Source organism: Oryx dammah, unplaced genomic scaffold (genome assembly GCF_014754425.2).
Source record: "Oryx dammah isolate SB20612 unplaced genomic scaffold, SCBI_Odam_1.1 HiC_scaffold_7, whole genome shotgun sequence".
NCBI classification, from domain to species: domain Eukaryota; kingdom Metazoa; phylum Chordata; class Mammalia; order Artiodactyla; family Bovidae; genus Oryx; species Oryx dammah.
The window spans coordinates 35,707,163-35,734,847 of record NW_024070191.1 but is presented as its reverse complement, the minus strand read 5'-3'; the positions used below and the strand labels follow the sequence as shown (position 1 = coordinate 35,734,847).

General features: G+C 51.1%; 1 protein-coding gene and 1 non-coding gene across 2 annotated transcripts; both read left to right on the top strand.

The window, feature by feature from the left end:
- The first annotated feature begins 705 nt into the window (after positions 1-705).
- On the top strand, positions 706-24,602 carry PLAT (plasminogen activator, tissue type). The gene is made up of 14 exons (XM_040243313.1): positions 706-853; positions 13,218-13,312; positions 14,482-14,524; positions 16,054-16,191; positions 16,429-16,539; positions 16,809-16,983; positions 17,796-17,887; positions 19,200-19,377; positions 19,726-19,811; positions 20,261-20,456; positions 20,550-20,686; positions 20,819-20,959; positions 22,040-22,206; positions 23,770-24,602. Exons 2-14 carry the CDS (start codon positions 13,241-13,243, stop codon positions 23,926-23,928), a joined length of 1,695 nt encoding a protein of 564 aa, XP_040099247.1. The 5' UTR covers positions 706-853; positions 13,218-13,240; the 3' UTR covers positions 23,929-24,602.
- Positions 24,603-25,102: 500 nt separating this feature from the next.
- On the top strand, positions 25,103-25,176 carry TRNAW-CCA. Its single transcript has one exon. It is a non-coding gene; the product is annotated as a tRNA-Trp (tRNA).
- The last annotated feature ends 2,509 nt before the right edge of the window (positions 25,177-27,685 follow it).

Sequence of the window (27,685 nt, the reverse complement as noted above, 5' to 3'; positions counted from 1 at the left end):
CAGTGTTGGCGTGGGTGGGGAGGGATGGAGTTTCTAGCACAGGCAGCCCTGTGGAGTCAGAACATCAACTCAGCACCCCCACCTGTATCCCCCAGCCCAACCAGAGATCTCTGGAGCTGAATAGACCGTAGTAATCAAGGATTCACTTTCTGAAGAAGTGAAATGATTTTCCCCCGGGGCAATGGAGCTAGACGTGGCTCACTCCGGGCTGGGGCACTGCAGGTGTGCAGGTGGGGCCTGCCTACCTCTGCTAACCTGTCCTCACCCCAGTCCCAGGTGATCAAGCCTGCAGGGCGGCTGGCCCCGCCAGGCCCGCTGTTTCAATCTCCTGTGTCCAGAGGGGCAGAGTGACTGCTGGAGATTCCGGAAGAACCCTATCCACTCCGTGTGTCTTTGTTTAGAATTGTAAAAGCCTCTCTCGCCCCACTGGGGCTTAGAGCTAACGGATCCTCAGGGTCCCTTTAAGGAAGTTGAGATTAGGGTTTGAAAGGAAGATGGTTCTTCAGGTTCCCCCCCAACATCCAACTCCCAAATTCCTGTGATTCGTTGATGACATCAGGACCATGAATAATCAGCCTGGCCCCGAGCCAGGATGGGCTGGGCTGCTTCCATGGGGGAAATTCCTCCCCCTCTTTATGAAAAGAGGCCCGCCCCAGCTTGGCTACTGCGGGGCCCAGTGTCCACTGGGCATCCTCCTGCCGCAGCGAAGCCCGCCCACCCGGGGCCAGTGACCCCACCCCCTGCCTTGAAATTTAAAGGAGGCCGGAGCCCTGCAGGGAGAGCCAGCCACCGTCCTGCAGAGCCTGGCGCCGAAGACAACGCCTCTGGAGGAGGGAGAAGGCTTGGGCGCACGGTAGGTTGGACTCTGTGCCTCTCTGTCCCTGGCTCCTCTTCTCTCTCTTAAAAGTCTTTCTGAGCCACTGAAGGAATGCTGGCACCGAAGGGGCTGACTCCGTCACTCAGGCCAAAAGTGGGGTTCACTAGAATCCATGTCTGGAGGGAGGTTTCTTTTTGAACATGCATCCTACAGGGATGGGCTGAAGCATTCGCGGGGGCAGCAGCGGTCAGGGCAAGAGAGAGGGCACTAGGGATGTGTCTCCTGAAGCAGAAATCTCTGCTCTCACAGGGGAAAGTGAAAAGGGTGATCCAGACCCACTCTGAGTAGACGGTGGACCCCGCTCATCACTCACGGGCAAGAGACGGGAGACGAGCTGATGGGGTCAGAGCCCAGAGAGTCCCGGGGGCATGCGCCCACGGGGAAACTGAGGCGGGGCTGGGCAGGGAGCAACTTGCCCACAGAGGATTCACTGGGTGGGAAGTGCTGGGTGAGAGGAAGGGGGAAACCGTCAGAGCGAAGCCTCCGGTCTCCCTCCGAGGCCGGGTTTTGTCCTCTGGCTTTTTGCCCAGGATGCAAGGGGAGGGCCCTTTGAGGACTTTTCCAATTACAGAGGGAAATAGCACAGAGTCTTCTCTTCCCCAAGCTCTCTACAGGAACTGTATTGGGCATTCTAGGCTTTCACTGTTATTATCTTGATTTTCTTAACCTCCCAGAGAGGGAGGGAGGGAGGGCAGTAAGGCACACTCAGGTAACTGATGACACGCTCAAGCCCAAAGCCGTGTGGTAGTGGTGACTGGTGTGGATGGCAGTGGTGGCCTCCCGCAGCTGGTGCATGACAGAGAAAACATTACGTGTGTGTGTGTATGCATGTGTGTGCAAGCCCATGAAGAAATTCTGAAATACAGCCGCTAAGTGGAGTTTCCTCAGAAGGGCTTCCTAGCAAGTCTTGCCTGGGGGCAGAAGATGTCGCAGGATCTGGGCGCTGACTGCTCCAGAATCAATAGATGACAGTCAGAGGAGCTGCCGGCTAAGTGCTTCCCGTGAGAGCAAAGCCAGACCTGGCGCCAGCAGAGACGGCACAAATAACTGAAATAGGAAGAGCTCCATCCTACCCATCAACTGATTGCACCTAAAATGTTCTCAGAGACGCCAGCCTGCAATCGCCGGCTCTTGTCACGAGCAAGCGAGAGCTTGCTCTCCGCCCGAATGGTCCAGGCTCTGTGCGGATGCTCGGTTTATTTTATAAACCGTTAGATCAAATTCTCCCAGTGAGGCTGCTCTCTGTGGCTTCTGCACTGGTCTGGGACAGTTCCTGCTTCCAGAGGAACAGAAATGGTCCCATGATGAGTTTTCGCTTGTGGGGGCAGGACTCGGGACCTGGGGACCTAGCGTGTTGGTGAGCAGAGCTGGTGATCAGTAGATTTCAAACGATTGTAAAGAGCAACACAGTCAGATCCCTGGCGGTGTGACGTGAAGCCGTCATCACCACGGAAGGCTTTTTGTGAGTGGGTGGCCGGGACCACAGGCCATCTAGGAAGTCCCTGCCCAGGTGGGGCCTGTCTCTACTTCACCTCCAGGTCTTCTGGTCCCGCCTGGGGTTTCACAGCAGTGTGAGGGGCCTTGGGCTAGACCGTCGTTTGAGAGGAGCACAGTTGGCTTTAAACTTCCAAAACTTCCAGAGGGAGGGTAGGCTGTCTTGGATCAGAGGCCGAGGGGACAGCATGGCTCATGGAATGAATAGCAGGCTTGCTGTGTGTGCTAAGTCACTTCAGTCGTGTCTGGCTCTTTGGGACCCCACTGATTGTAGCCTGCCAGGCTCCTCTGTCCATGGGAGTCTCCAGGCAAGAATACTGGCATGGATTGCCATGCCCTCCTCCAGGGGATCTTCCCCACCCAGGGATCGAACCAGCATCTCTTCTGTCTCCTGTATTGGCAGGTAGGTTCTTTACTGCTAGCGCCACCTGGGAAGCCCAATAGTAGGCTTAGTTCCAGTCAAAACTCAAAATCCATATGCTTCTCTGAATCCTGAATATCTGGGGGAGGGAGGAGGGAACATTTGTATCTTGAGTTGAAGTGTTCAGTTTCAAAGACTCCTGGGCATGTGCAGTCTCAGAATAAAATCTGTATTCCCTATGAGTGACTTTCCGCCTTGCTCTGATAAGATGGTCAGAGTAGACGATGAATGATCGGAATACTCTGTTCGTTCCTTCTTTGGCCTGTTCTCTTTGCACAGAGAAAAACTCTGTCCCTAGTTTCAGGCGGTAAAACTCATCCTAGCCAACCAGCTCACAAAACCAAGGGCTGGGTCTCCATTGGAGCCAGATTAAAAGGTGAGGAGGATCCAGACTCATAGAAAGCTCGAGCTATGAAGAATCTTCTGAACCATCTGCCCAAGTCCAGCCCCCAAGTCCAGGCACATGGTCTCCCGCTATTCGCCTAAGCGTCTACTTACATATTAGGGAGAGCACACTTTCTTAGTCATACTTGTGCATTTTACATTCCACTTTCCCACCTGCGAAAAAGACTTCTATAGAAGGGCATAGAGGGATAGATGAACAGACCTCTTGATCGCCTGAAAGTTGAGACTTAGGACAAAGGGAAAAGGAACTGGGTGCTGGGCCCACAGCAGGCATTTTATAAACAGTTTTGAAGGTACAAGCCAGGCAAGTTCTGGTTTTGATCATGATTCTCCAGAAAATGATAGCAGCAGTTCTTCCTGGGGAACTGGTCCAACTGGGGGGTCTTTAGCAGCTGCCCACACCATCCATGCCAACAGCCATGATCTGGAGGGTGAGTCTTGGCCACAAGTCCAGCTGAGCTACACAGAACACTACCTGTGCTCCACAGTGGCTTGGAGAGGTTTGTTTGGGACTTGACCTCTAAGACCTCATTCCGCTTGGAGACACTGAAAGCCTACTTCAGTATCAGGCTAAACCCAGATACTGGGAAGCCTTGGCACTGAGATCCTTTTTTGCTTATTGAAAGTAAAAATGAAGTCGCTCTTTTGAAGTCACAACACAAAAGAATTGTGTCCAACTCTTTTCAACCCCATGGACTGTAGCCTGCTAGGCTCCTTCATCCATGGGATTTTCCAGGCAAGAATACTGGAGTGGGTTGCCATTTCCTTTTCCAGGGGATCTTCCTAACCCAGGGATCAAACGCGGGTCTCCTTCATTGTAGGCAGACGCTTTACTGTCTGAGCCACCAGGGAAGTCTTATTCTGCTTATTACATGGCCATAAATATTGCTTTAACTTCAGTTCAACTCAGTTCAGTTGCTTAGTCTTGTCTGACTCTTTGTGACCCCATGAACCACAGCATGCCAGGCCTCCCTGTCCATCACCAACTCCCAGAGTCCACCCAAACCCATGTCCATCGAGTCAGTGATGCCATCCAACCATCTCATCTTCTGTCATCCCCTTCTCCTCCTGCCCTCAATCTTTCCCAGCATCAGGGTCTTTTCAAATGAGTCAGCTCTTCGCATCAGGTGGCCAAAGTATTGAAGTTTCAGCTAGACATTAGGGAATCCAAGGTGACCTTCTCCTCTGAGGCACCTACATCCTTAGAACTCTTGGGCTTTTCAAGCCACACTTTCTTCTAGGGACAGCCTCCTAGGGGCGCCCTCCTCGAAGGGAGAGCCTGGGGTGTGTGACTCGCACTCCTTTGCACAAGGAAAGGTATTTGTGCTGAAAGTTAAGGGGCTCTGGCTGCTAGCTGCTGTGGGACCCCAAACAATGGTCCCATTTTAGGGCTTTGTCAGTGACACCCCTCCAGAGCTTGGCTCGCTCCCCCTTTGGTTTGATAAACAGACTGCATAGCACCCATTCCAGAAAGCTGACCAACCCCCACCTCGTCAGGAGTGAGCTCCATCCCCTCCTTCATATCCCAGTAGGAACCTTTCTTCCTCTGCCCGCTCACCTCCACCTCCTACCCCACCTCCGCACAGCACAGCGCTGGTGGCACTGAGCTAGGGTTGGCTAGCTATTTGTCTGTCCCCTCCCGAGGCTATGAGGTTTTTATTATTTTATTTATTTATTTTATTTTTGGTTGCGCTGGGTCTTGGTTGCCTCACCTGGGCTTTCTCTAGGTGTGGTGAACAAGGGCTCCTCCTGGTTGCAGGCCGTGGGTTTCTCAGTGTGGGGGCTTCTCTCGCTGTGGAGCACGGGCTCCAGGGCACGGGCTCAGTAGTCGTGCCGCAGGGGCTTAGTTGCTCCGGGGCTTGTGGGATCTTAGTTTCCGGACCAGGGATCAAACTTCACCGTCCCCTGCACTGGCAGGTGGATTCTTATCCACTGGGCCTCTAGGAAGTCCTAGGCTCTGAGATGTTGAGGATGGAGCTTCTGTGTCTTTATACCGCAGATTTGTGCCTGGGGCATGGTTGGTGCTCTTGCTTGGTGGTGCTACAGAGTAAGTTATCGCCTATGAATTCAGGAAGGAGTAGACCAGAGAGCCGGAGCTTCCAGTCGAGGCGGATGGGATGAGAGATTTGATGGATACCAGGAGGATTGCCCCCAAGCCCTCCGGTTAGAGATCTTTGCAGGGTCAGTTCCTTAAAGGTGTGGGGAGAGGGCTTGGTAGGAAGCGAAACCCAGCAACCAACTAGGAATAATCTGAAACAGAAAGCCCACCAGCCTCTGGCCTTTGCTGGCTATTCACAGGTCGTCCTGTTGACAGGAAAGAGGAACTTGCTTTATTTGGCAGCAAGAGCCTACGCCTGCCACATGAGATGGGGGCAAAGAGGGAGCTTTGGCTTTGTTTTGTTTTCTGAGAAGCTCTGGTTTCCTCCTTTTTCTTGCCTCACATCTCTGGTTCTTAAACAAATGCGTGGTCTGCATCAGACAGGCCTTATCAGCATCAAGGGCCTGACCTTCCAGCTGCCTTGGCCATGAAGCCCAGCTTCCTCTGAGAGTTCTGAAGAGCCCTGGAGTGTGTGGCGTAAATAGGCCTGGGAAAGGCAAACAAAAAAAAAGATTGAAAATAAGATAAAAGACACTACCCCGTGATCCAGGAAGTACGGGCTCCTGTTAATACTGATCTGTGGGTACAGATGAAGGGCAGGAAACTTGGTTTCAGTCATCAAGAATCTGGGTACAGGTCATCGCAAGATGTTCAGATGATCTAGACAGCGGGATTTGGTATTAACACTTGAACTCGATGGTGACCCCATAGAACTTGGCTTCCTTTCCAGTCCACGTTCCAGGGAGAGGCTTTAAACTTTGGCTCTCCTTCTAAGGACACTCCTAGCAGTAAGTACAGTTAACTGTGCTGCGCACCAGCTGTTCAAAGGGGCTTTACCTGCTTCTCTCCTAATTGCCAGCACTGTCCAGCTGGTGGAAAGGACTGGACCGCTAGAAAACCAGGAACACACACAGCCGGTAAGAGGAGGTTGGAGGGACTACGCTCCTTGCATTCCGATTGCCACCCTTCTCCATCAACAACTCTGAGCACATTCAGAACACGACAGTCCAGCATCAGGACCCAGTAAGAGTGGTGGGAAGAGCGACTGGGAGTTTCTCTATAGAGCTGGTTGTCCTGAGGCCCGACGCCTCCCTTTAGACGTGTCGCGTGAGAGCAGGTTCATTACACTTTTTTTGAAGTTCGATTCTCTCATCCATTAAACAAGAGATAATATTGACTTAAATGATTTAGCGGATGCCTGACGAGCGTTAGCACTCCAGGACCTGATGAGTAAATGGCATTCATCCAGACGCATTTCTCAAAACTGTGCTATCACGTCACTTTCACGTGAGTCTCGTAAAAGGCAGACAGATTCCGAGTAGGGTGATACGATGAACGTCTCTGATCGTCTTTTCCTGATTCAAGTGTGTTGAAATCTGGAGGGGAGACTGCAGAATTACTGGGTGATGGCGTATTTCATTACTCGTGGCGATGTTTGCTTTAGGGCGTGGAGGGAACACCAGAAACCGCCTCACTGTAGAACAAGACTGTCTCTTAGATTAACGTGCGATTGCAGGTTTGCTGAGATTCAGACTCAGGGATCGTATCTCCTTGCCCTGACTCACGGAGTGAGCTTTGCCAGCTGCACTTTGCATTTTCTTCACAAGGATCTAAGTTTCTCTTGCTTTTACCGGAGGAGGAGGCAGGATGGGCTTTTTGCCCCCCAGATCCACAGCTGCATGCCCTGAGTCCCTCCAGATAAGCAGGGTTACCTGGCAGAGGGTGGAGAAGTTCGGTGATGACAATGCTCAGGATAGATTGTTTTGAGAAGGTTAATGTCATATAAAACTTAGATACAGGTCATGTGCCTATGGGGGCTTCCCAGCTGGCGCTAGTGGTAAAGAATCCACCTGCCAAGGCAAGAAACATGAAACATGGGTTAGATCCCTGAGTCGTGAAGATCCCCTGGAGGAGAGCATGGCAACCCACTCCAGTAATCTTGCCTGGAGAAATCCATGGGCAGAGAAGCCTGGTGGGCTACAGTCCATGGGGTCACAGTCAGACACGACTGAAATGGCTTAGCACATATGTAGACATGTACCTATACTTTAAAGATGCTTTGCAGAGAATTCCATCCTGAGTAATGAAGTGGAGATGTGGGAGTGGGTGGGAGGTGCCAGGAGAGGGTTTTATTCTATTTACCTCATTGGAACCGATCCAGTTAGATAAGAAAGACTCCTCTCTTGTTCCTTAGGTATAAAGAATTCTGTTCAGAAAGAGAGAAAATAAGCTTTAGCACACAGGAAATTACCTTTAAAATTGTTTTTTAATTGGCGTATAGTGGATTTACAATGTTGTGTTTGTTATAGTTAGAACTATAATGTGGTTATAGTGGTTCAGTTATATATACCTTCGTTCTTTTTCAGATTCTTTTCGCATATAGGTTATTATAGAATATTGAGTAGAGTTCCCTATGCTTTACCGTAGGTCCTTATTAGTTATCTATTTTATATATAGTAGTGGGTATATGCTAATCCCAAGCTCCCAATTTATACCCCTCCACCTCCCACGTCCCTTTTGGTAAAGAAGTTGGCTTTCAAAATCTGCGAGTGCATTTCTATATTATTAAGTTCATTTATATAATTAAAACAATTAGATTCCACATATGAGTGATATCATATGATACCAGCCTTTGACTTCACTTAGTATTACAATCTCCGGGGAAGAGCTAAGAATTGCTTCTGTGATGGCAGTTTTGGAAAATGGTTTCTATCCTGAGAACATAAACTCTAAAAAAAAGTGTTAGTCTCTCAGTCGTGTCTGACTCTTTGGGAGAAGGAAAGAGCTACAGCCCACCAGGCTCCTCTGTCCATGGGATTCTCCAGGCAAGAATACTGGAGTGGGTTGCCATTTTCTTCTCTAGGGGATCTTCCCAACTCAGGGATCGAACCTGGCTCTCCCACATTGCAGGTGGATTCTTTACCATCTGAGCCAGCAGGGAAGCCCTATAAAAAGGAGGACCCATGTAGGAGGAAGATGGGAATACAGCCGTTACCCATAGAGCTGACGGCTCCGGCCCTGGGCTCTGACGCTGGCGCAGACAAGTGCACTTTTCTGCGGGAGTTCAGCACCAATTTCCAAAGTCTGCCTCCTCCTCCCATTTCACCACATCTCTTGTCCTGACTCAGTCATGGGTCTTTGCTGCTTCAGGGAGTTCTGACCATCTCTTTTCTAATCTGCTGGCATCCGTCCGGGGCAGAGTGGTTGGGTGGCGGGAGGGAAGGCGATGTTTGTCTTAAAGCTGTGAGTCATTTTGGAGTATCGGTGTTCTTGGAGACTGACTTTCTCTTACTCAGATTTCCAGAGAGAGAGGCTTTGCGAAGTAATAACAAACCAAGGCTCCTCTTTGCCAAAGATTAAGTGAGCAAGCCTTGCACGCTTGCAAAAATTCAATAGCTGTATCAACTGAACTTTATCTTTCCATTGTAATTTCCATGGTCTTCCAGCTGGCTCAGTGTTTCTGCTTTGTTTTTGCTGCCAAGAGTAGAAGCAGCTTTAATATCCCAGCAAATGTACTGTTTGTACCTAGAAGCATAGAACTTGATTGGTTGGTCCCAGATCTTTACCGTAGGTCACGTTATGGGATGTGGTTGAGTGTTTACATGAAAGCTCTCATCCCCATGCATTAAGTGTTTCACAGATCACACAGCACGTGCACACTCAGAACAGCAGAAATCACAAGACGTCAGCCCTGGAGGAAGCCTTGAGAGTCTAGCCCACTTGGTTTTGCATCCCTGGGAGCAGATTTGATGTCTCAAAACCAAGATGCTTTTTGGAAAGGTAGCACGTTAAATTTTTTTTTTTTTTGCCATGGCAAACAGCGTGTGAATCTTAGTTCCCCCACCAGGGATCAAACCCATGCCCCCTGCAGGGGAAGCCCAGAATCCTAACCATTGGACCCCCAGGGAAGTGCCAGCAACATTCCTTTTGATACAGTCAAACCATATGTGAAGGAGAGTGTCTATGCTTTTACCGAGGGCAGGTCTTTCGGGAGCAGGTGGTGGGAACGGGTCATGCGCCGGGCAGTGAGAGACCCTGCGGACAGCCCTCCACTGCACGCCCCGCCCCAGGCCCTTCCCCCGACCGTCCTGCTGTGGTTCCCACGGCCATGCCTCAGCCAGACTCCAGGGCCAATCCATCAGCACTCCTCCTGCCACCACTGCAGAAAGGAGTCCTGCGCTTCTGGCTGGCGAGATCGGTTTCCCAGCCACAAAGGCACCTTTGGCTCCTGGAGACCAGCCCTCCCCCCTGGTGACCAGACTATTGTTCTCCTCCGGAGCAGTCATTACTCAGGGCTGTTCAGAGGCCAGAGAACAGAGTCACTTTGTCTCTGCAGCCAAGCAGGGCCCTGCATGGCTTCTACGCAGATGGGGGGGCGGGAGGAGGGGGCACACTGGAGGCAGTGATTGCAGGCTGGTCCTCCACAAGGATGCCTGTGGGCACAGCCTACGAATCCAGGCCACGCTTTGCTCCCCACGTGTCCTGATGTTTCTAACCTGCACAGATTCTTTGTCAACTTGCTGAGCTCTGTGTCTCCAGAGGTCTGTCTGCGGAGCCGTTTGCAAATCTGCAAAAATTGACTTTATGTGCCAAGGTGGGCCTGCCAGGGCTGGGGCCTTGAGACCTTGGGGACCAGCGGTCTTAGAATCATTCCATACATGCCCGACCCCCACAGTGATGCTGCTGGTGACTCAGGGATTCTCGTCCCACAAAAGCCAGCCATCCCCATCCTTGTGGTTTTCTTTTTCTTGTCTTTTCTCCTTCCCTCCTTTTCTTCCTTGCTTTTTTTTTTTTTTGGATGTGGACCATTTTTAAGGTCTTTACTGAATTGGTCACAATATGTTTTGGCTTTTTGGCTACAAGGCATGTGGGATCTTAGTTCCCCAACCAGGGATCAAACTCGTACCTCTGGCATTGTAAGGCAAAATCTTAACTACTGGACCCCCAGGGAAGTCTTTTCTTTTCTCTTTTAGTTCTTTGATTCTGGGAAACTATTAAATACAGTAAAAGAAAAGGAACACACCAAAAAGATGACAAGTTTTGGATTTACAAAATGAGCCTGCAAGAGGTTTCTTTTGCTTTATTTCTCAAATCTCCCCTCCTTCCAGTCTCACATGGGCACTGGGCGCCTCTCCCTTTGGTGGGAACTTGTGGTCTAGGGTTGAGGTCCACAACTCCCCAGGGTCCTGAGTGCTTCCTGAATTTCTGGGGTCACTCGCTCTTTGTCCAGACGCTGAGCCCAGACCTCTGCACCTCCCTCCCCACAAAGGCAACACCAGGACTCGCTTTGCCTCCTTGTCTCGCTCCCTTGTCTCGGGAAGGCGCTGACTGTAGGCAGGATGACTCATTTCTTTGTCATCCTCTCGCCCTACTCGGCCCGTCCAGCTGTTCCCATCGCTTCTGTGCAGCAAGGATGGAACGTCACATGATTTGCGTGAGGCTCTTTGGTACTGGGTCAGGTCCAGGCCTCGCAAGGCCAGAAGAAGCAGAGGAAGATAAGGACTGACAGAAGAGAGACAGGCTCCGACTGTCCCAGAGCAGAAGACAAAAAGACGCCCCTTCTGCTGAGTCTTCAGTTGCAACAGGGTCTGAGGTGCTGCAGTTGTTGAATCCTTTTACCTTCAGCCCTAAGTGCACCCCTCCCCCTATTGGCCCCCTTCCCTGCCCCAGGGGGCCCCCTCCCCCATCTGTCCAATGAATGCAAAGGTCTTAATGCTCCACTTGTCACTTTGCAACTTTCCAGCATCTAGACTTCTGCTCCATGTAGGGCCCATTCATGTGCCCCTTGAATGTGCTCCATTCAAGGAGGACCTTGAATTCTTGAAATGACACAGTCACTTGATGACGGGCATCCAGAGAAAAGACAAGCCCCCCGTCTGAGGGGAACGAACTTGCTGGAAGGCCTGGCTGATTGTCAGACAAGAGGAAGAGGAGCCAGGTTCCCCAGTCACGGGCTGGTTCATTGCTTCATTCAGAATTTCTGCCAAGAGCCCTGGGCAGGCAGACCTCTCCCCATCCCGAGGCTTGGCTGAGATAATAAAGCTGGGACACCTACAAATATGTGAAACATGGCTAACAGCAGGAAGAGAGAGGGGGAATGTGTTTATGAAGAGCTATTTTTAAAGATTCAAAGTACCGGGATAATTGGGGAAATTTTGAGAAAGGGGAAATTGGAGGACTGCTGAGCACCAAATTCAGGGGTGATGTCCTGTGATCTGAAGATTCCCGACTCCGGGTCCTGTTCGGATGCCCTCGACCCCTAGGTCTTCCTTCTGAAGCTGCCTGGAACCAGCACAGGCCAGCAGGCTTCCTGCTCTGGGTGAGAAAAGGTCCCACCCTACCCCCCAGCCCCTGCAGAACACCCTGCCCTGCCCGGGAAGGGCCTCCCCTGGGGGCAGGCCAAACTGGAACAAAGACCCAGATCCTGGCTTCTTTCTATTTCTTGCGTGGAGCGGGAGGGGTGTGCTGGTTGGCGAGATGCCCTCTGAGCCCGAGGAATCTTCCTGGATGGTCCCATCCCCTCCTCCTCCCACAGCTCCGTGCGCGCCTTGCCTGTCTCCAGGGGCCCCAGAAGGTCACTGGGGCACACATCGGCTCCCACCAGCCTCCTGCTCCTTGTTTTCTCATCCTTGCTCTGAAGAGGGCTTGTGGCCATGTGAGAGGACAGCCTCTCTAACAGCAAAGGAGCCTGAGCCAGCGCCGCGGTCAAAGTCCTGGGTGCCCCGAACCAAGCGGGCCCTTCGGATGCTTGGGATGAAGGGGGTGGGAGGGATGGGAGCAGAGTTGTTGTGACTGAGGGGAAATGAGTCAAGGGAAGAAGAAGAGCCCTGGTTTAATCCTTGCCGACGAGGGAGCGAGTGAGGCTGCCAGACCACAAAATAATACTCCAACCAACTAACCCATTGTGAGCAGCTGAGGGCCGGAGCCCTAGCTAGGACCAGGCACAGGGAACCAGAGACGTGGGGCCAGGAGGATTTGAGTCCGAACACCCAAACCAGATGTCGTCCCTCCTCTCTGCAAAACTGCACTTCACACGGCCTGAATATTAAAGAAGGCCGGCTTCCCGACGGAGCACAGAGGTGGTGGTGGAGGAGACTTCCCTTGGTTGGACAAGGAGATGTGGAAGTCCTCCGGGATTGGGCTCAGGCCATCTGAGGAGAGCTGGCTCTGAGATGTGCCAACCCCAGATCTCCTATGATTTCCTCTAAAACAGTCAGAGAGCGGGCATTGCTGTGGGCCCTAGTCAACCCCAGGGCAGGCGCTTCCTTCAAGGGAAACTGGGCTGCAGCCAGTGCTAGAGGTGGTGTCAGCCTTCAGCCCACAGAGGTGTCTGAACAAAGCCATCTTCCGGCAGCCTGTGTCCATCGCTGCATGCATGGATAAGCAAGATGGTCCATTTACTCAGGGGAATATTATCCAGCCTTAAAAACGAAAGAAAGTCTGACCCACGTTACAGCATGGATGGACCTGTGATCATCATGTCCAGTGAAATGTCAGACACAAAAGGACAAATATAGTATAAGTCCACTTACATGAGGCACCTGGAGTAGTTGGATTCATGGAAAGAGTAGCTAGGATGGCGGTTGCCAGGGGAGCAGGGATTGAGGGTTTTCGGGGTACAGATCTTCATTCTGGGAAGATGAACGTTTGGAGTCAAGATGGCGATGATGGTTGCCATCACAATAATGTGAGTGAACTTCATGCTGCTGAACTTATACTCAGAAGCGGTTCAAATGGAAAATATTTGTGTTCTGTGTATTTAACCACAAATACATATATGAGAACAAAAACACCATCTCCCAGACGCTGGCCGCGGCCTCTCCTGCCCTGGGAGCCAATGCTGGGAGGACCGACTGGCTGCTGAACTCTGCTGCCCGCTTGGACCTCTCACGTCTCACGCTTATTTCCCCCTCCTCTTCCAGAATTGGAGGGCCGCTCGGAGGAAATGATGAACGCAATGAAGACAGAGTTCCTGTGCCTGCTGCTCTGTGGAGCCGTCTTCACGTGGCCCAGCCAGGTAGGTGCGCACTCGTGTCTGTGCTGGGACACACCGGGACACACTCCCCTCGGTGGACAAGGCTTGAGATCCAGGCTTCCGGCGGGAACCCTGCGCATCATTCTGACTTGAGTAAGCTCCGCCGTTCAGCGGCTTCTTTGGAGCTGTTTTTAAAGGATTTGTTTGAATGAATCCGTGAAGTTTTTTTTTTTTTTACGAGTTTTTCCGGCTGTGCTGGGTCTTTGTTGCTGCACTTTTCTCTAGTTCTGGAGAGCGGAGGCTACTCTTTGTTGCGGTGCACGGGCTTCTCACGGCGACGGCATCCCTTGTTGCGGAGCGTGCGCTCTAGGCGCACCGGCTTCACTAGGTGCAACACAGACGCTCCCAAGTTGTGGGTCTCGCGCCCTAGGGCGTGCAGCCTTCAGTACCTGTGGCTCCCGGGCTCCAGAGCACGGGCTCAGTAGCAGCGGTGCATGCGCTTGGCTGCCCCGCGGCACGGGGGATCTTCCCAGACCAGGGATCGAACATGCATTGGCAGGTGGATTCTTATCCACTGCGCCACCGGGGAAGTCAGAATCTGTGAAGTTTTTATAAAAGTGCAGGCGCTGTGAGCAAGCTTCCTGTGTATTGCTTACCATCTAGTTAGGATGTGCTCTCTGAAGATCCCCAGAGCTAAGAGCATCATTCAGGCCAAGCCCGTGATTCAGGCCAAGTGAGCGATAGATTTTAGAGCAGGATTTTAGATTTTAGATTTTAGAGCAGGATTTCACAGCAGGATTTTAGAGACGGGAGAGTGTGGATGGTTACACGGAGGAGATGGGGTGAAGGCACACACCCCCACTAACCCACAGGTGGCTATTTTCATCTACAATTAATTAAAATGAAATGAAACCTAAATTCACTTCAGTTACACGACATATGAGCGCTCAGTTGTCACGTGTGACCAGCGGCTGCCGTGTCGCACGGCACGGGTATTAAACCTTTCACCACTGAGAAAGTCCTGGACAGGACTAGGCTAGGAAGGGAAGAAGGATCAGAGGGGAAGACAGGTGTGCACATTGCACCTGGGCCAGGTACCTGAGAGGGATGCTCTGGACAGGTGGGTTGCTGGCCGTCTTCTGGTTTGACCGCCTCTATTCTTCAGACACGTGCATGTGCTGACCCTTCCTCCGCCCCTGCTTTCTTTGCAGGAAACCTACAGACGACTCAGGAGAGGCGCCAGATCGTACAGAGGTGAGACGTCTCTGGGGTGGAGGGTGGTCCACGGAGGTAGGGTCAGGGTCAGAGTGCCTGAGGCTCCAGCGGGGATTTTCTTCCACGTGACCTGCTTACTCAAGCTCCATGAAAGTCAGAATCTGCAGAGAAGCCTGTGTCCTCTCTTATCACTCACACAGGAACAGGTGTGCTGGCGAGGTGTCAGGATGTCAGGGAGTCACACACTGCTAGGAGTCCAGTGGCCCAAAGGCCAGTTACACAGACGAGAATGGGGCCCAGAAAGCTGAGTGACCTGCCAAGAGTCACACAGCCACCAGGCCTCAGGGCCTCCAGGACCTTTCCTCGGGCTGTGAGCCTCTTCCCCCTGGACTCCACGCAGCACCTCTGTGCCTCCGTTGTTTCGGTTGGATAATTCAGAGACGACCAACCTGGGTTTCTTTATTTCATGGCAGTGCTCTGGGAAGACCTTCTCTGTAAGGCCGTGTCTAGATTTGAGACTAAAAACGCACGCACCATTTCCACTAGGATCCCAAGAATAAAAGATGCTTAGGCCCTAGTGTCTTGAACCTGATACGAAGAACTGCAGGTCCCAAATCCCCCCTCCCCGCTCAGGGCCTACTTCCTTTGGGTCTGGAAGGCTCTGCAACACCCGTTTATGGTGGAAGCTTCCCCAGAGTGAGTCAAGGCTTAACTCTCACTGCCTTTGCCGTCAGATAGCTCTGCCTTTCCTGCCTGCGGATCTTGGCGCCAACGGGCCCGCTGAAAGAACAGCAGTACCACTGACCCATGAGTGCATGTCACTTCTTCAATCCACTAAAAGTTATAGATTTTTTGAGCTGGCATTCTGATTTGCAAACAGAGAGAGAAAAAGGGAACACCTATTAATGGGACTCTTTCGACTATTTTCATTATACCAGAAATACTAACGGAAGTAACACATTTTCTGCATAGATTAAAATGTCACTTTTCTTTGTTTGGGGCCAGAATTGCATCATCTCAGTAATGATAATACTCGTGTGAATCAAAAGTTCTTGTAGGCAATTGCATACACGTGCCTCTTTTCTGATGAATTAAAATGGAAAATTAGAGTATTACTTAATAAATGTGTCTTGATAAATAAATTCTTTCAAAATAAGGTCCCATCAGAGGAAAAACGAGAGGTCTTTCTGAATGGTTTTTCCCAAGTGGGTTTCACATTTCAGTGAAACTAACATAAGGAGACAGTAGAAATACACCATTATATTTTATTACTTATTTCAAGAAAATAACTGATTTCATGGGAAATTAAATGTAAAGGTCACATAGTCATATGGAAAATAATATTGGCACATCCCCCTAATAAGCTGGATTTGAAAGTGTTTTGTTTTTTTTTTAATTTTAAATGAAAGGGGTCTTTGGTGACAAAATATGGGATGTTTGTTGTCTTCTGCTGAGAGCAAGGAAGGAATAAAGGATGGATTTTCCTGAGAGTGAGCAGGACGGAAGAGGGGAGGCATCAGTGTGGGGTGAGTGGGGCCCTAAAGAGGCCGGCCTGTCTGTTGTTACAGTGACCTGCAGAGATGGAAAAACGCAGATGACGTACCTCCAACACGAGTCCTGGCTGCGACCCCTGCTCAGGGGCAACCAAGTGGAGCACTGCAGGTGTTATGGTGGCCGGGCCCAGTGCCACTCGGTGCCCGTCAGAAGTGAGTGTCCACGGTTCCCAGCCTGCCCAACCCTCTAACAGGGCCTCAGTTTGCTCATCTGTAATTTGGGAGAACAGTGAAATAGACTGTGGGGTCAGCTGTGAGGAGTCAACGAGTTTGATTTTTGGAAAGTGTTCAGAATTGCGCCTACGGGGAGGGTGCCCTCTTCAACTTTGACTCATGTATTCTTGGGGTGCCTGGAAAGTAATTCGGGGTCCCCTTGCTTTTACTTTGCAGGTTGCAGTGAACCTTGGTGTTTTAATGGGGGGACGTGTCGGCAGGCCCTCTATTCTTCAGACTTTGTCTGCCAGTGCCCGGAAGGGTTCATGGGGAAGCTCTGTGAAATAGGTGAGTGGCGGGCAGGTGTCTATGAGATGAGGACCTACCAGGGGAAATCCCACCTGCAAAATGATCGAGAAGGAAGAGCAAAGTGTGGTGTGATGAGGGATGGGATCATCTGAGGGTGGTCAGAGTCCTGGGATCGAGTCTGGAGCCTGGTGCTGCCTCTGCAGGGATGACAGAGGTGTCACTGAGCGCCACCCCCCCCCCCCGCCCCGTGGAAACTAAACGGAAAAGGGACTCTCATGGGATGTGTCACGTGTCCCGTTTCCCATCAGACGCTACCGCCACGTGCTATAAGGACCAGGGTGTCGCCTACAGAGGCACGTGGAGCACGGCAGAGAGCGGGGCTGAGTGCGCCAGCTGGAACAGCAGTGGCCTGGCCCTGAAGCCGTACAGCGGGCGCAGGCCCGACGCCGTCAGGCTTGGCCTTGGGAACCACAACTACTGCAGGTGAGACAGCCGCCTCCCCCTCAGGAGGGTCTCCTCTGGTGAGAATCTGGGGCAGTCACGCAAAGACCTGTGCCAGGGTTTCCAGGAGGCACACATACACAGAAACACAGTTGCTAAGTCGTGTCCGACTCTTGTGACCCCTTGGACTGTAGCCCACCAGGCTCCTCTGTCCATGGGATTCTCCAGGGAAGAATATTGGAGTGGGCTGCGTTTCCTCTCCAGAAAGATATATCTATATATATAGATACAGATACATATATACCTATAGAGAGGGATATAAAAATATTTCTAGCTGCATAAAGAGATTCATTTTAAAGAACTGGCTCTCATGACCATGGGGCTGACCGGTCTGGAATCCATAGGCAGCCCCCTCCCCAAGCTGGAAACTCAGACCCAACTTGACACTGCAATGTGAGACAGAATTTCTCAGCTTTTGCTCTTAATATGCCTTCAGCTGATTGGATGAAGTCAGCTGACCATATACATGAACCGCATCAACACATCCCTTCCCAGCACCACCAAGGCTGGCGTTTGATCAAACGACTGGGTGCAACAGCCCAGCCAAGTTAACACATAAAGTTCATCATCACGATCCACCCCTTGTCAATGTGGCAGCCACATGCATCCCTGTAAACCATGTTTAATCTCCTCATAAAGGCGATTACAAGGTCATACCTCCACCCAACACGATCCGACTCTCCTATGTACAACAAACATAAATAACTCTCTCCCCAGAAAAGAGTGAAAAGTCCTTGGCCTGGGAAACAGGCTTAACTGTTCCCTTCCCCTGGCCTTCCTGGCTGATTTTTCAGAAACCCGGACCAAGACTCAAAGCCCTGGTGCTACGTCTTCAAGGCAGGGAAATACGTCTCTGAGTTCTGCAGCACTCCAGCCTGCGCTAAGGGTAAGTGCAGCTTCCCCAGGGCCCCTGCGGCCTCACGGAGTCCCAGGGGGGCGGGGTGGGGAAGGGAGATCTAGGGAGATCTGGAGGACAAGGCTGATGGGGAGACAGAGGAGTGAATTGGTCAGTCACTTTGTCATCAGAGGAAGGAAGTCAAGAGGCTTAGGTCCTCATCAGACTTGGCCTCTAACTAGCTGTTTGACCTGGAGCCACTCTCTGCACCCTGCTGACCCTCAGTTTCCTCATGGACAGAGACGGGGCTCTACTGGTGGTTTCCAGTCCTTTTGAGACTGTGTGCAAGTTCTCTCTTTTTTGATTAATTGGCCTGTTTCTCAAGATCTCGCTCTGTCTCTGAAGACTTTTAATGTGAGAAAATTTCCCAGATTTAAAAAGTACTCAGCTACGAAAAGGCACCATGAGTTCAGTGGTGCTTTCCCAAATAATGATGCTATTTAATCACAATAGTGTAAAAATATGTTTCAAAGTTCTAAATATATATGTATAAAAATGCACATTCAGGCTACAAGTCACGCTGATAAGACTTATGAATTTGAGAGCTCTTTAGAGTAACTCCAATCCTGGAGAAGGGAAGAGCTACCCACTCCAGTATTCTTGCCTGGAGAATCCCTGTGGACAGAGGAGCCTGGTGGGATACAGTCTATGGGGTCGCACAGAGTCAGACACGACTGAGCGACTAAGCAGAGCACAGCACAGTGTAACTCTAAAGCATCCTGCCCACCCCTTAGATCTGGTGTAAACTGGGATTCACCAGTACTGATGATCTCAAAAGCCCCTTCTCATTAGGTTACTGGTGCATTCTAGTGTACTGTGTCAGTTTCAAATGGGGAGAAAAGAGGGTAAAGTGGGGGCAAATATGCAGCATTTGAAGGTTCATACTCTTGCTTCCCTCCCAAGTCCAATAAATCCTTCAAGGCCCTGGCAGACAAAATCCGAGGAAACTGGGCCTGCACACGTGCCCCCCACAGAAGACCCCAAGTTGACAGCAGCCTGTCAAGTAGAAACAAGGAAACCCCTAACAGCCTTCCAAGCAGCTCTAAGCAATCCCCACTAGCTGAACTGGGCAGCCTTTCCTGAACCTGAAGATTCCTCAGGGTCTCCCTTAACACAGCCCAGTAATGAGGGGGCTGGCACCAGATGGAACCACTGACCACCCTGAGCGAAAGCATTTGAAGGAGAGTAAAGGGGGAGGTGGGCGGGCTGCCTGCAGCCCCAGGCTTCAGGCCCTGCTGCAAACCCCACTTGCTGCTCGGGCACTTCAGCGGCTGTGTTTCAGTTTGGATTTCCTGCGTTCCAGTTGCAGAAGATGGGGACTGCTACACTGGAAACGGGCTGGCATACCGCGGCACCCGCAGCCGCACCAAGTCTGGGGCCTCCTGCCTCCCGTGGAATTCCGAGTTCCTAACGAGCAAGATTTACACCGCCTTGAAGAGCAACGCGCGGGCCCTGGGCCTGGGGAAGCACAACCACTGCAGGTGCGCCGCCCGGCCCCCAGGGCGTGTCCACGTGGAGGGCGGGGCGGGGCCAGCGAGGAAACACACACGCAAGTCACGTGGGTGGGAGGGACCCGTATCCCAAGAAGGGCTGCCCTCACCTGCTTCATCCTCCCGAGGCACATCTGGGAGCACATCCCAGCCCAACTAGGAGATGAGAACAAAAAGCAGAAGATAGGAATGATTTCCTAGGTGGTGGTGGGGGGATCTAGGGCAGAGCCCAGCCCAGGACTCAGGGTCGTCCCCCTCGCTCCCTGCCCCCCAGTTGGGCCACCTTCCCCTCTTCTCTGGCTTGTGATGTGATTAAAAACCGTCTCTGCTCACGCCCAGGAATCCCGATGGGGACGCCCAGCCTTGGTGCCACGTGTGGAAGGACCGTCAGCTGACCTGGGAGTACTGTGATGTGCCCCAGTGTGGTAAGGCCAGCTCCCCTCACCCAGCATTATTCTTGCCCGTGTCCTCCGCCACCTCCCACATCTGGGAAGCTGTCTGGTTCAGGCTACGCAGCGGCCAGCTTTTCAGGAAGGCCGGCCCCGGGTGGGGAGGGGGCTTGCCCGGCTGGAGCCGTGGTGGATGGCGATGCTGTTGGACAGGTGATGAGAGGGGCCAGAGAGAAGGAAAGGATGCAGCCATTTCTCATGGATGGCATCAGGCTCCAGGCTGCTCTCTGAAGACGCCCTGTTAGTAGTGATGGCGGCCAGGATGCGAGGAGGAGGGAAGCAGAGGCTCCGTCACTCTGTACAGACGCTGCAGAAGCGCAGCCGTGGGTGGAAACCCGGGTTCCCAGACGAGACACTGGGCTGGGGCTCGGGGACCTCGCCCAGGCCCGCAGGTCTGAGACCACGCTCTGTCCTCCCCTCTGCAGTCACCTGTGGCCTGAGACAGTACAAGCGGCCCCAGTTCCGCATCAAAGGAGGCCTCTTCGCCGACATCACCTCCCACCCCTGGCAGGCCGCCATCTTCGTCAAGAACAGGCGGTCCCCGGGACAGCGGTTTCTGTGTGGGGGGATCCTGATCAGCTCCTGCTGGGTGCTGTCAGCCGCCCACTGCTTCCAGGAGAGGTAGGGATGCGCACCCAGCCAGCTAGCCTTCCCGCTAAGGCCTCGGGCGAGGCCGGATACAGAAGAGCATCCTCACGTCCGTGTCTCCATCAGGTACCCGCCTCACCATCTCAAGGTGGTCCTGGGCAGGACGTACCGGCTGGTCCCTGGAGAGGAGGAGCAGACGTTTGAAGTAGAGAAATACATCGTCCACCAGGCATTTGATGATGACACTTACGACAATGACGTCGGTAAGGTGCCCGGCTCTCCCTGGCTCCAGTTAGACCCCCAGCCCCACACTGCCCTCCTCCCCCTCCCAGGCCCCAGGCCCTCCTTCCTCTCCCTGGAAATCCCCACTCTCTTTCTCAATCCCCCTCTCCCAGCGCTGCTGCACCTGAAATCGGACTCACTGACCTGCGCCCGGGAGAGCGGGTCGGTCCGCACCGTCTGCCTCCCAGATGCCAGCCTGCAGCTGCCCGACTGGACGGAGTGCGAGCTGTCCGGCTATGGGAAACACGAGGCCTGTGAGTGGGAGGAAGTCGCCGTGCCATCCTGTCTGTCTGGGGGCAGCGTCGGGGGCGGGTGCTGACCAGAGAGAGGAAAGAGCGGCCCTGAGAGTGTCCAGTCCAGCCCCGGGGCAGGCTCGGCCGCTATGATGGTCTGGGCAAGTTCCTGCTAAGTGGAGCCCCGCCATCCACCCTCCCAGCCGATGGCCCGGTCGGTCAAGAGAGAGGTCTGAGTGTCAGGAGAGCTTTAAGGGCTGAAGATTTCAAGGAGGTTTTGATAAGATAAGGAGTGAGCTTAGTTAAGGGTGCAGTTCCTGGACTCTGCCTGCCACTCTGTAGCCCTCACCCCGCCCCTGGTGAGCCCTGTGATCCAGGCGTGGATTTGTCATTTCATGTTGCTCCAAGCCTCAGTTTCCTCATTGGTAAGAAATGAATAGATTGTATGAGGCGTAAATGAGATATTAGATAAAACCAGTGGTTCTCAGCTAGGGTGCTCTTGCCTGCTAGGCAACATGTGGCAATGTCAGTTATTGTGACGACTCGGGATGGAGGTTTATACCCACATTTAGTGAGTAGAAGCCAGTGGAGCTTCCTAGTGGCTCAGGTCGTAAAGAATCCGCCTGCATTGCAGAAGACCCTGGTTTGATCCCTGGGTCGGGAAGATCCCCTGGAGAAGGGCATGGCAACCCACTCCAGTATTCTTGCCTGGAGAATCCCATGGACAGAGGAGCCTGGTGGCTGTAGTCCATGGGGTCGCAAAGAGTCAGACATGACTGAGGGACTAAGCCCGCACGCACACAAAAGCCAGGGATGCTGGCAGACATCTTCAATACACAGTGCGGCCCCCCGCAAAAACTGTTATCTGGCCCCAAATGTCATTCGTGCTGCTCTTGAGAAACCCTGGGTGAAACCCTATGAAAATTGCCATTTCTGTAGGTCAAAAGGATTAATATATTGGCAATTTCGTAGGATTCAACTTAATACACGTTAAAGATTAATCAGTGTTAGCTATCATCACAAAGTTCAGCTTTCTCCTTCCAAAAGGTTTCTACATAACTTTCCCTAAAGCCACAAGCTGTCTTCCCTGCTCTCTTTCAGCTTCTCCTTTCTTTTCCGAGCGGCTCAAGGAGGCTCACGTCAGGTTGTACCCATCTAGCCGCTGCACTTCCCGGCACTTGTTTAACAGGACCGTCACCAACAACATGCTGTGTGCCGGAGACACACGGAGCGGCGGGGATCACGCAAACCTGCATGACGCCTGCCAGGTGAGCGCGGGCGGCTCTCCTCCCTGAGCTTCCCTCATCCGAGGGCAAAAGTGTTCCTCAGCCAACTGGGTCTTAACCAAGAAAAAAAAGTTATAGCCAGAAAGCAGTGACTCATCTGGGGTGGGGGATGGGATCTAGATGAGAGCCTCAGAGAATAAAGAAACTGGAGCCAAGATCAAAGTCACCCAAACTGAAGACATCTAAACGGCAGTAAATTTCCCCAATGTCTGCACCGGAACCCCCGCCTGGTACAGGATTTCCTGTAAGCCCAGGCAATTAAACAACTATCAGAGCGATGGATAAAGCCACACAAGTTAAGATAGCTTTGGTTTCTGTGGGTGCTGGGGAATCGGGGTCTCTTGGGTAGTGTGGGAGGAACGGCAGCTTCCTAGAAATAGGAGAGAGATGATCTGTGAGAAAGAAATTTTAGGAACTCACATTCAGCCCTCTGATGAGGCTTCCCCCTGGTAAAGCATACCATTACAGGGTCTCTGGGTTGGCATCCCCATCAGAGCTGGTACGTACTTATATTTCATGATAACTCTGAGTGTAAGACATAGACTAGTGTAAGGTAGGACCTAATGGAGCAAAGGAACCCTCAATTTGGGGCTGTTTTCACGTCCATTGTGCTCCGGGCTCTCACGGAGGCTGGGGGACAGGGCATGGCTGGAGGCAGTGGGGCTGGGCACTCCCACTGAGGACCATGGGCCCAGTTCTGATGCGGGGATCACACCCACATCTCCCCTTCTTGCCTCCATGACAGCCTTTGGTCTCTTTTTGAAAGGTTTTCTCAGACACCTCCACCACCTAGCTCAACAGTCATAACAGGTTGTGTGCAAAGTGAAACCATGATCTGTCAGCTAGCGCCAAGTTAAAAACAAGTCATTTCAATTCAGTGAGACAAATAACAGCTAACAATTGCCAAGAGTTCTACTAAATGCCCTACATTGTTCTCAGGAGCTTTTCAAGCTTTTCCAGTTAATTCCCATAACCTCATAAGGGAAGTAAGTACTATGATTTCTGTTTTAGATTTATTATTATTTAGTATCATTCAGGTAAGAATACTGAAGCCCAGTTGCCTAGGGCCGCACAGCTAGTGGTGGCTTTACCACCCGGTGGGGACCAGGTATGGCTAATGGTAAAGAATTTGCCTGCCAGTGCAGCAGACACAAGAAACCTGGGCTCGATCCCTGGGTTGGGAAGGTCCCCTGGAGAAAAAAATGGTAACCCACTCCAGTATTCTTGCCTGGAAAAAGCCTATGGACAGAGGAGCCTGGCGGGCTGCAGTCCATGGGATTGCAGAGAGTCAGACTTAACTGAGCACTTGTCAGCAATGTCTGAGCTCAAGTCCACTTTACAACAAAACTACAGCCTAATCCTCTAATGGTCCAAGATTGGGGAGGAAAAATCTCCCTCCCTGAAACTGAGCACGTTGAAGGATACATATCAGTGCCACATATTAATGGTATGTAGAATACATATCAGCGCTGCAAACATTCACCCTAACATCCCCCCAAAGAGTCTGTATTTTTGCACACAGCTGACCTCTTCTCCCTTCTGCAGGGTGACTCGGGTGGCCCCCTGGTGTGTATGAAGGACAACCACATGACCTTGGTCGGCATCGTCAGCTGGGGCCTGGGCTGCGGGCAGAAGGACATCCCAGGCGTGTACACCAAGGTGACTAACTACCTGGACTGGATTCGAGACAACACGCGACCGTGATCAGGGACACCCTGTTTCCCTACATCACAGGGACCCCGCTTCTCCCACCTCTGAAGACTCACCGTGGCAGGGGCTTCTTCACACAGCGGAAGTGGGGGGAGGATGTAGTTTCACAGGTACTTTTCCATTCTGGAAGTTTTCAGGGCTTAAGGGCTAAACTGTACTGTCAGATGGGAAGATGGACAAACGCCAGTCCCTCGTGGAAAACCACTCCCCGGGGCGGAAGCCCGCTTCCTCCTCTATGCACACGAGCATCTTTGGAAAGGGGACCACAAAGATGAAAGCATGTCTCAGTAGGCAAATATAACTCGAGCCTTCAGGAAAGAAGGGTTAGATGTATTCTACTAGAAATAGAATGTCTATTTATAGTCCCAGGGAAGCCCAGCAGGAACCTCCTACCAAGGGATAGGCTGGCTGGCCAGATCACGTTTCTTGACTCCAGCCCTTAAGTGTTGGGCTTTTCTTTTTGCAGCTCTTGGAGGGAATCTTGTTGTGTACAGTGTAATTCTTTTTCTTTATAGGTTTCATGATAGAACCAGGAGACACGTATCATTTTAATAACTGATAAACTAGGCTCTCGCATATTTATATCAGTTCATTTTTGTTTGTACTCTGTTGCCACTACCTGTATGATACCGTACTGGAATAATAAATTCTGATATATTTTTCACATATTTTCCCCAATCAGAGTGGAAGCTTTCTGTTACACACAGTACCTTCACAGCTTTTATTCCTTACTCGCGTCCACATTCTTTGAATCATTGGGAATATTTCCTTTCATTGGCTTCCTAGGTGGTGCTAGTGGTAAAGAACCCACCTGCCAATGTAGGAGACATGAGAGGAGAGTTTGATGTCTGGATTGGGAAGATCCTTTGGAGTAGGAAAGGGCAATCCACTCCAGTATTCTTGCCTAGAAAATCCCATGGACAGAGGAGCCTGGCGGGCTACAGTCAGTAAGGTCACAAAGAGTCGGACACGACTGAAGCGACTTAGCACGCACACACACATTCAGAATAGGTGCTGTAAAAGGTAGAAGGAAAGAAAGAAACTCTTGGTTTGACAGGGGAATGGGGATTCAGAGAAATAACAAGGCAGGGTGGAGATGAACCACAAATGGTGGACAGAAAGTTTTGCTGAAATTCAGCTCAGGAAGGATTGAAGAATCTTAAGAACTTCCCCGGTGGTCCAGTGGTTTAAGACTCTGTGCTCCAAATGCAGGGGGCCTGGGTTCAATCCCTGGCCAGGGAACTAGATCCCACATGCCAGTGAAGATCTCATGTGCTGCGTGCAGCCATGAAGATCTCATGTGCTGTACCTAAGACTAAAAAACAGAGAAACTTAAGGAAAAAATAGAATTGGGTAGGCTTTTCAAAAATTGAGCAAGATTTGGGCTGGTGGAGAGGAATGAGAAAGGCATTCTTTTTTTAATTTTTCTTAAAATTTCATTGAAGAATGGTTTAAGTCATGTTAATTTCTACTGCACAGTAAAGTGATTCGGTTATACACATATATATACTTTTTCGTATTCTTTTCCATGATAGTTTATTACACGATATTGACTCTAGTTCCTGAGGCAAGGAGCTACCACTGCATGAAAATCTAAAGATCTGGAGGGCAAGAAAGGCAGGGGAGTGTGGGGAGGAATTGAGTTATATTTTGTCCAAAGTGAAGTTCATGAAGAACGTAGGTTAGAATTAATGATGGCACTTTGAATGCTAAACTGAACTTTGGACTTAATTCTCTTGGCAGCAGGGAGCCGCAGACACCTGGGGTTAGGGGAACCGCTGGCCTAAGCGAGGCTTGGAAGATATTCACGGGGAGGGGAGTAGGTGGGAAGATACTCCGGACAGGACTCCAAGTTAAAAGAGGAATGAGTGTCAAGAAGATGCTGACACAGATTGGGACTGACATATACACACCGCTCTATGCAAAACAGATAAAGAACAAGAACCTGCTCTATAGTACAGGGAACTCTACTCAAAACTCTGACCTCCATGGGAAAAGAATCTAAAAAAATAAGTGAATATATGTTAAATATAAAACTGATTCACTTTGCTGTATACCTGGAACTAACACAACGTTGTAAATCAACTATATTCCGATAAATAAATTATTTTTTAAAGAATTCACTCCCAGATCAGTCCACACAAGTATGTTACTTTAGCAATGCTGCTTTCCGCTTCTCTTAGACTTTCTTACTGCTCCGGAGATGTAACTCATACCCATGGTTGCTGCCTGACAGTTTCTTATCACTGACACCCCGGACCTAAGAATAAACCTGATGCAAGGCTTGGTGTTAGGTTACGTGCTGACAGTTCCTTGGAGCAAATGTGGTCGTAGGTCTCTCTCCTCTCTCTCTCTAGAGAGGCGGTCAGAACTGCTCAACGCAGAAGTTCTTAAAAGAATAGTTTCAACTCACAAAAGAAAGAGAATCTAAAGCCCCAGAAGCTTGATTCCAGTGGTGGGCGGTGGGGGTAGCGGTGGGGAGGGGGCACAGATTTCTCTGACAATGCTCGGTCCCGGGACCAGTTCAATGAACTCGGATCACAGAAACCTAAGTCACAGATTTCCTGACTTGAGCCTGTGAAAGGGGCAGGTTTTGTGCACCTTAGCCCTCTGGGGGGAAGACAGCTGGGAGACAGTGGCAAGGAAGACCCCTGTAACTGCAGCTCTGGTCAGAGTTCTGCTTGGTTCATTCCCTCCCCCGTTGCAGAACAGCTTTTCTGCGGACAGTTGTGTTATTGAAATGAAGTGAAGCCGCGGAGGGCTCCTTTGATGGAAATGCAAAGTTAAAAGGCCCCCATCAAATTCCTCAGAGTGAAGCCTTGGAAACCACAGGCTGCTTGAAGACAGGTGCTCAGCAGAGGCCACTGACAGAGCTCCAGGCAGGGCCCCCAGCCCTGCACTTGCATGCGGATGAGACTAAAACACACTCAGAACGCAAGACATCACCACCGGTGTGGGTTAGGATGGTTGGGATAAAATATCTCGGCCGTGTCGGGGCAAGGAGAGGGCGCTAAGGGGAAATAAGTAGCACTGCTTTACTATTTCTGGCTGGCTAATAAAGCAAACGGCAATAGAAACCCAAAGAGCAAAAAAGATCCTCATAAAATTGTGCAAACAGCTTTAATGGGTAAAGACCTAGAGAAACTTAAACAATTGAAACTAGCATTCCCCTGGAGCTCCCATCTTAGGTCAGGTTGTCGAAAGAGGATCATAAACTTTGGTTCCACATCTAAAACCTCGAAAGTCAAAGACTCACAAGCTTGGGATCTTAAGGCAAAATTTAAGAGTTTCAATTTCCTTCAAAAAAATTATTTTTCTAACAATTAAAAAAAAATTGTCATTGCTGGCACTGAGTCACCACCTACTGGCCACAGAGGAAAGTACAAGTGTTATAAACCATGCCTGGTCACACCATGAGGCTAAGGAAACAGCCAGACCCAAGGCAGAGAGATGAGTCGCTGAAACAGACAGGATAGGGTGGCAATACACACTTGTCAACACTTGGGGTTGGAAGGCAGGAAGAAGTCCTTTCTTAGTCTCCCCCGGCCAGGAGAGACAGGACAGATATGGGAGCAGGACCCTCGTCTCCACATCCCAGGAGACTCCACGAAGTCGTCACTGCAATTAGGATAACCAGGACCCCTGCACCTGGCTTCACGTCCTAATTAATCTAAGAAGCACAAGAGGCCAGGACAGGGAAAGCACTAGGGCAGACACCAGCAGCGTCAGTGGTTTTGTCTTTTGTACCCTG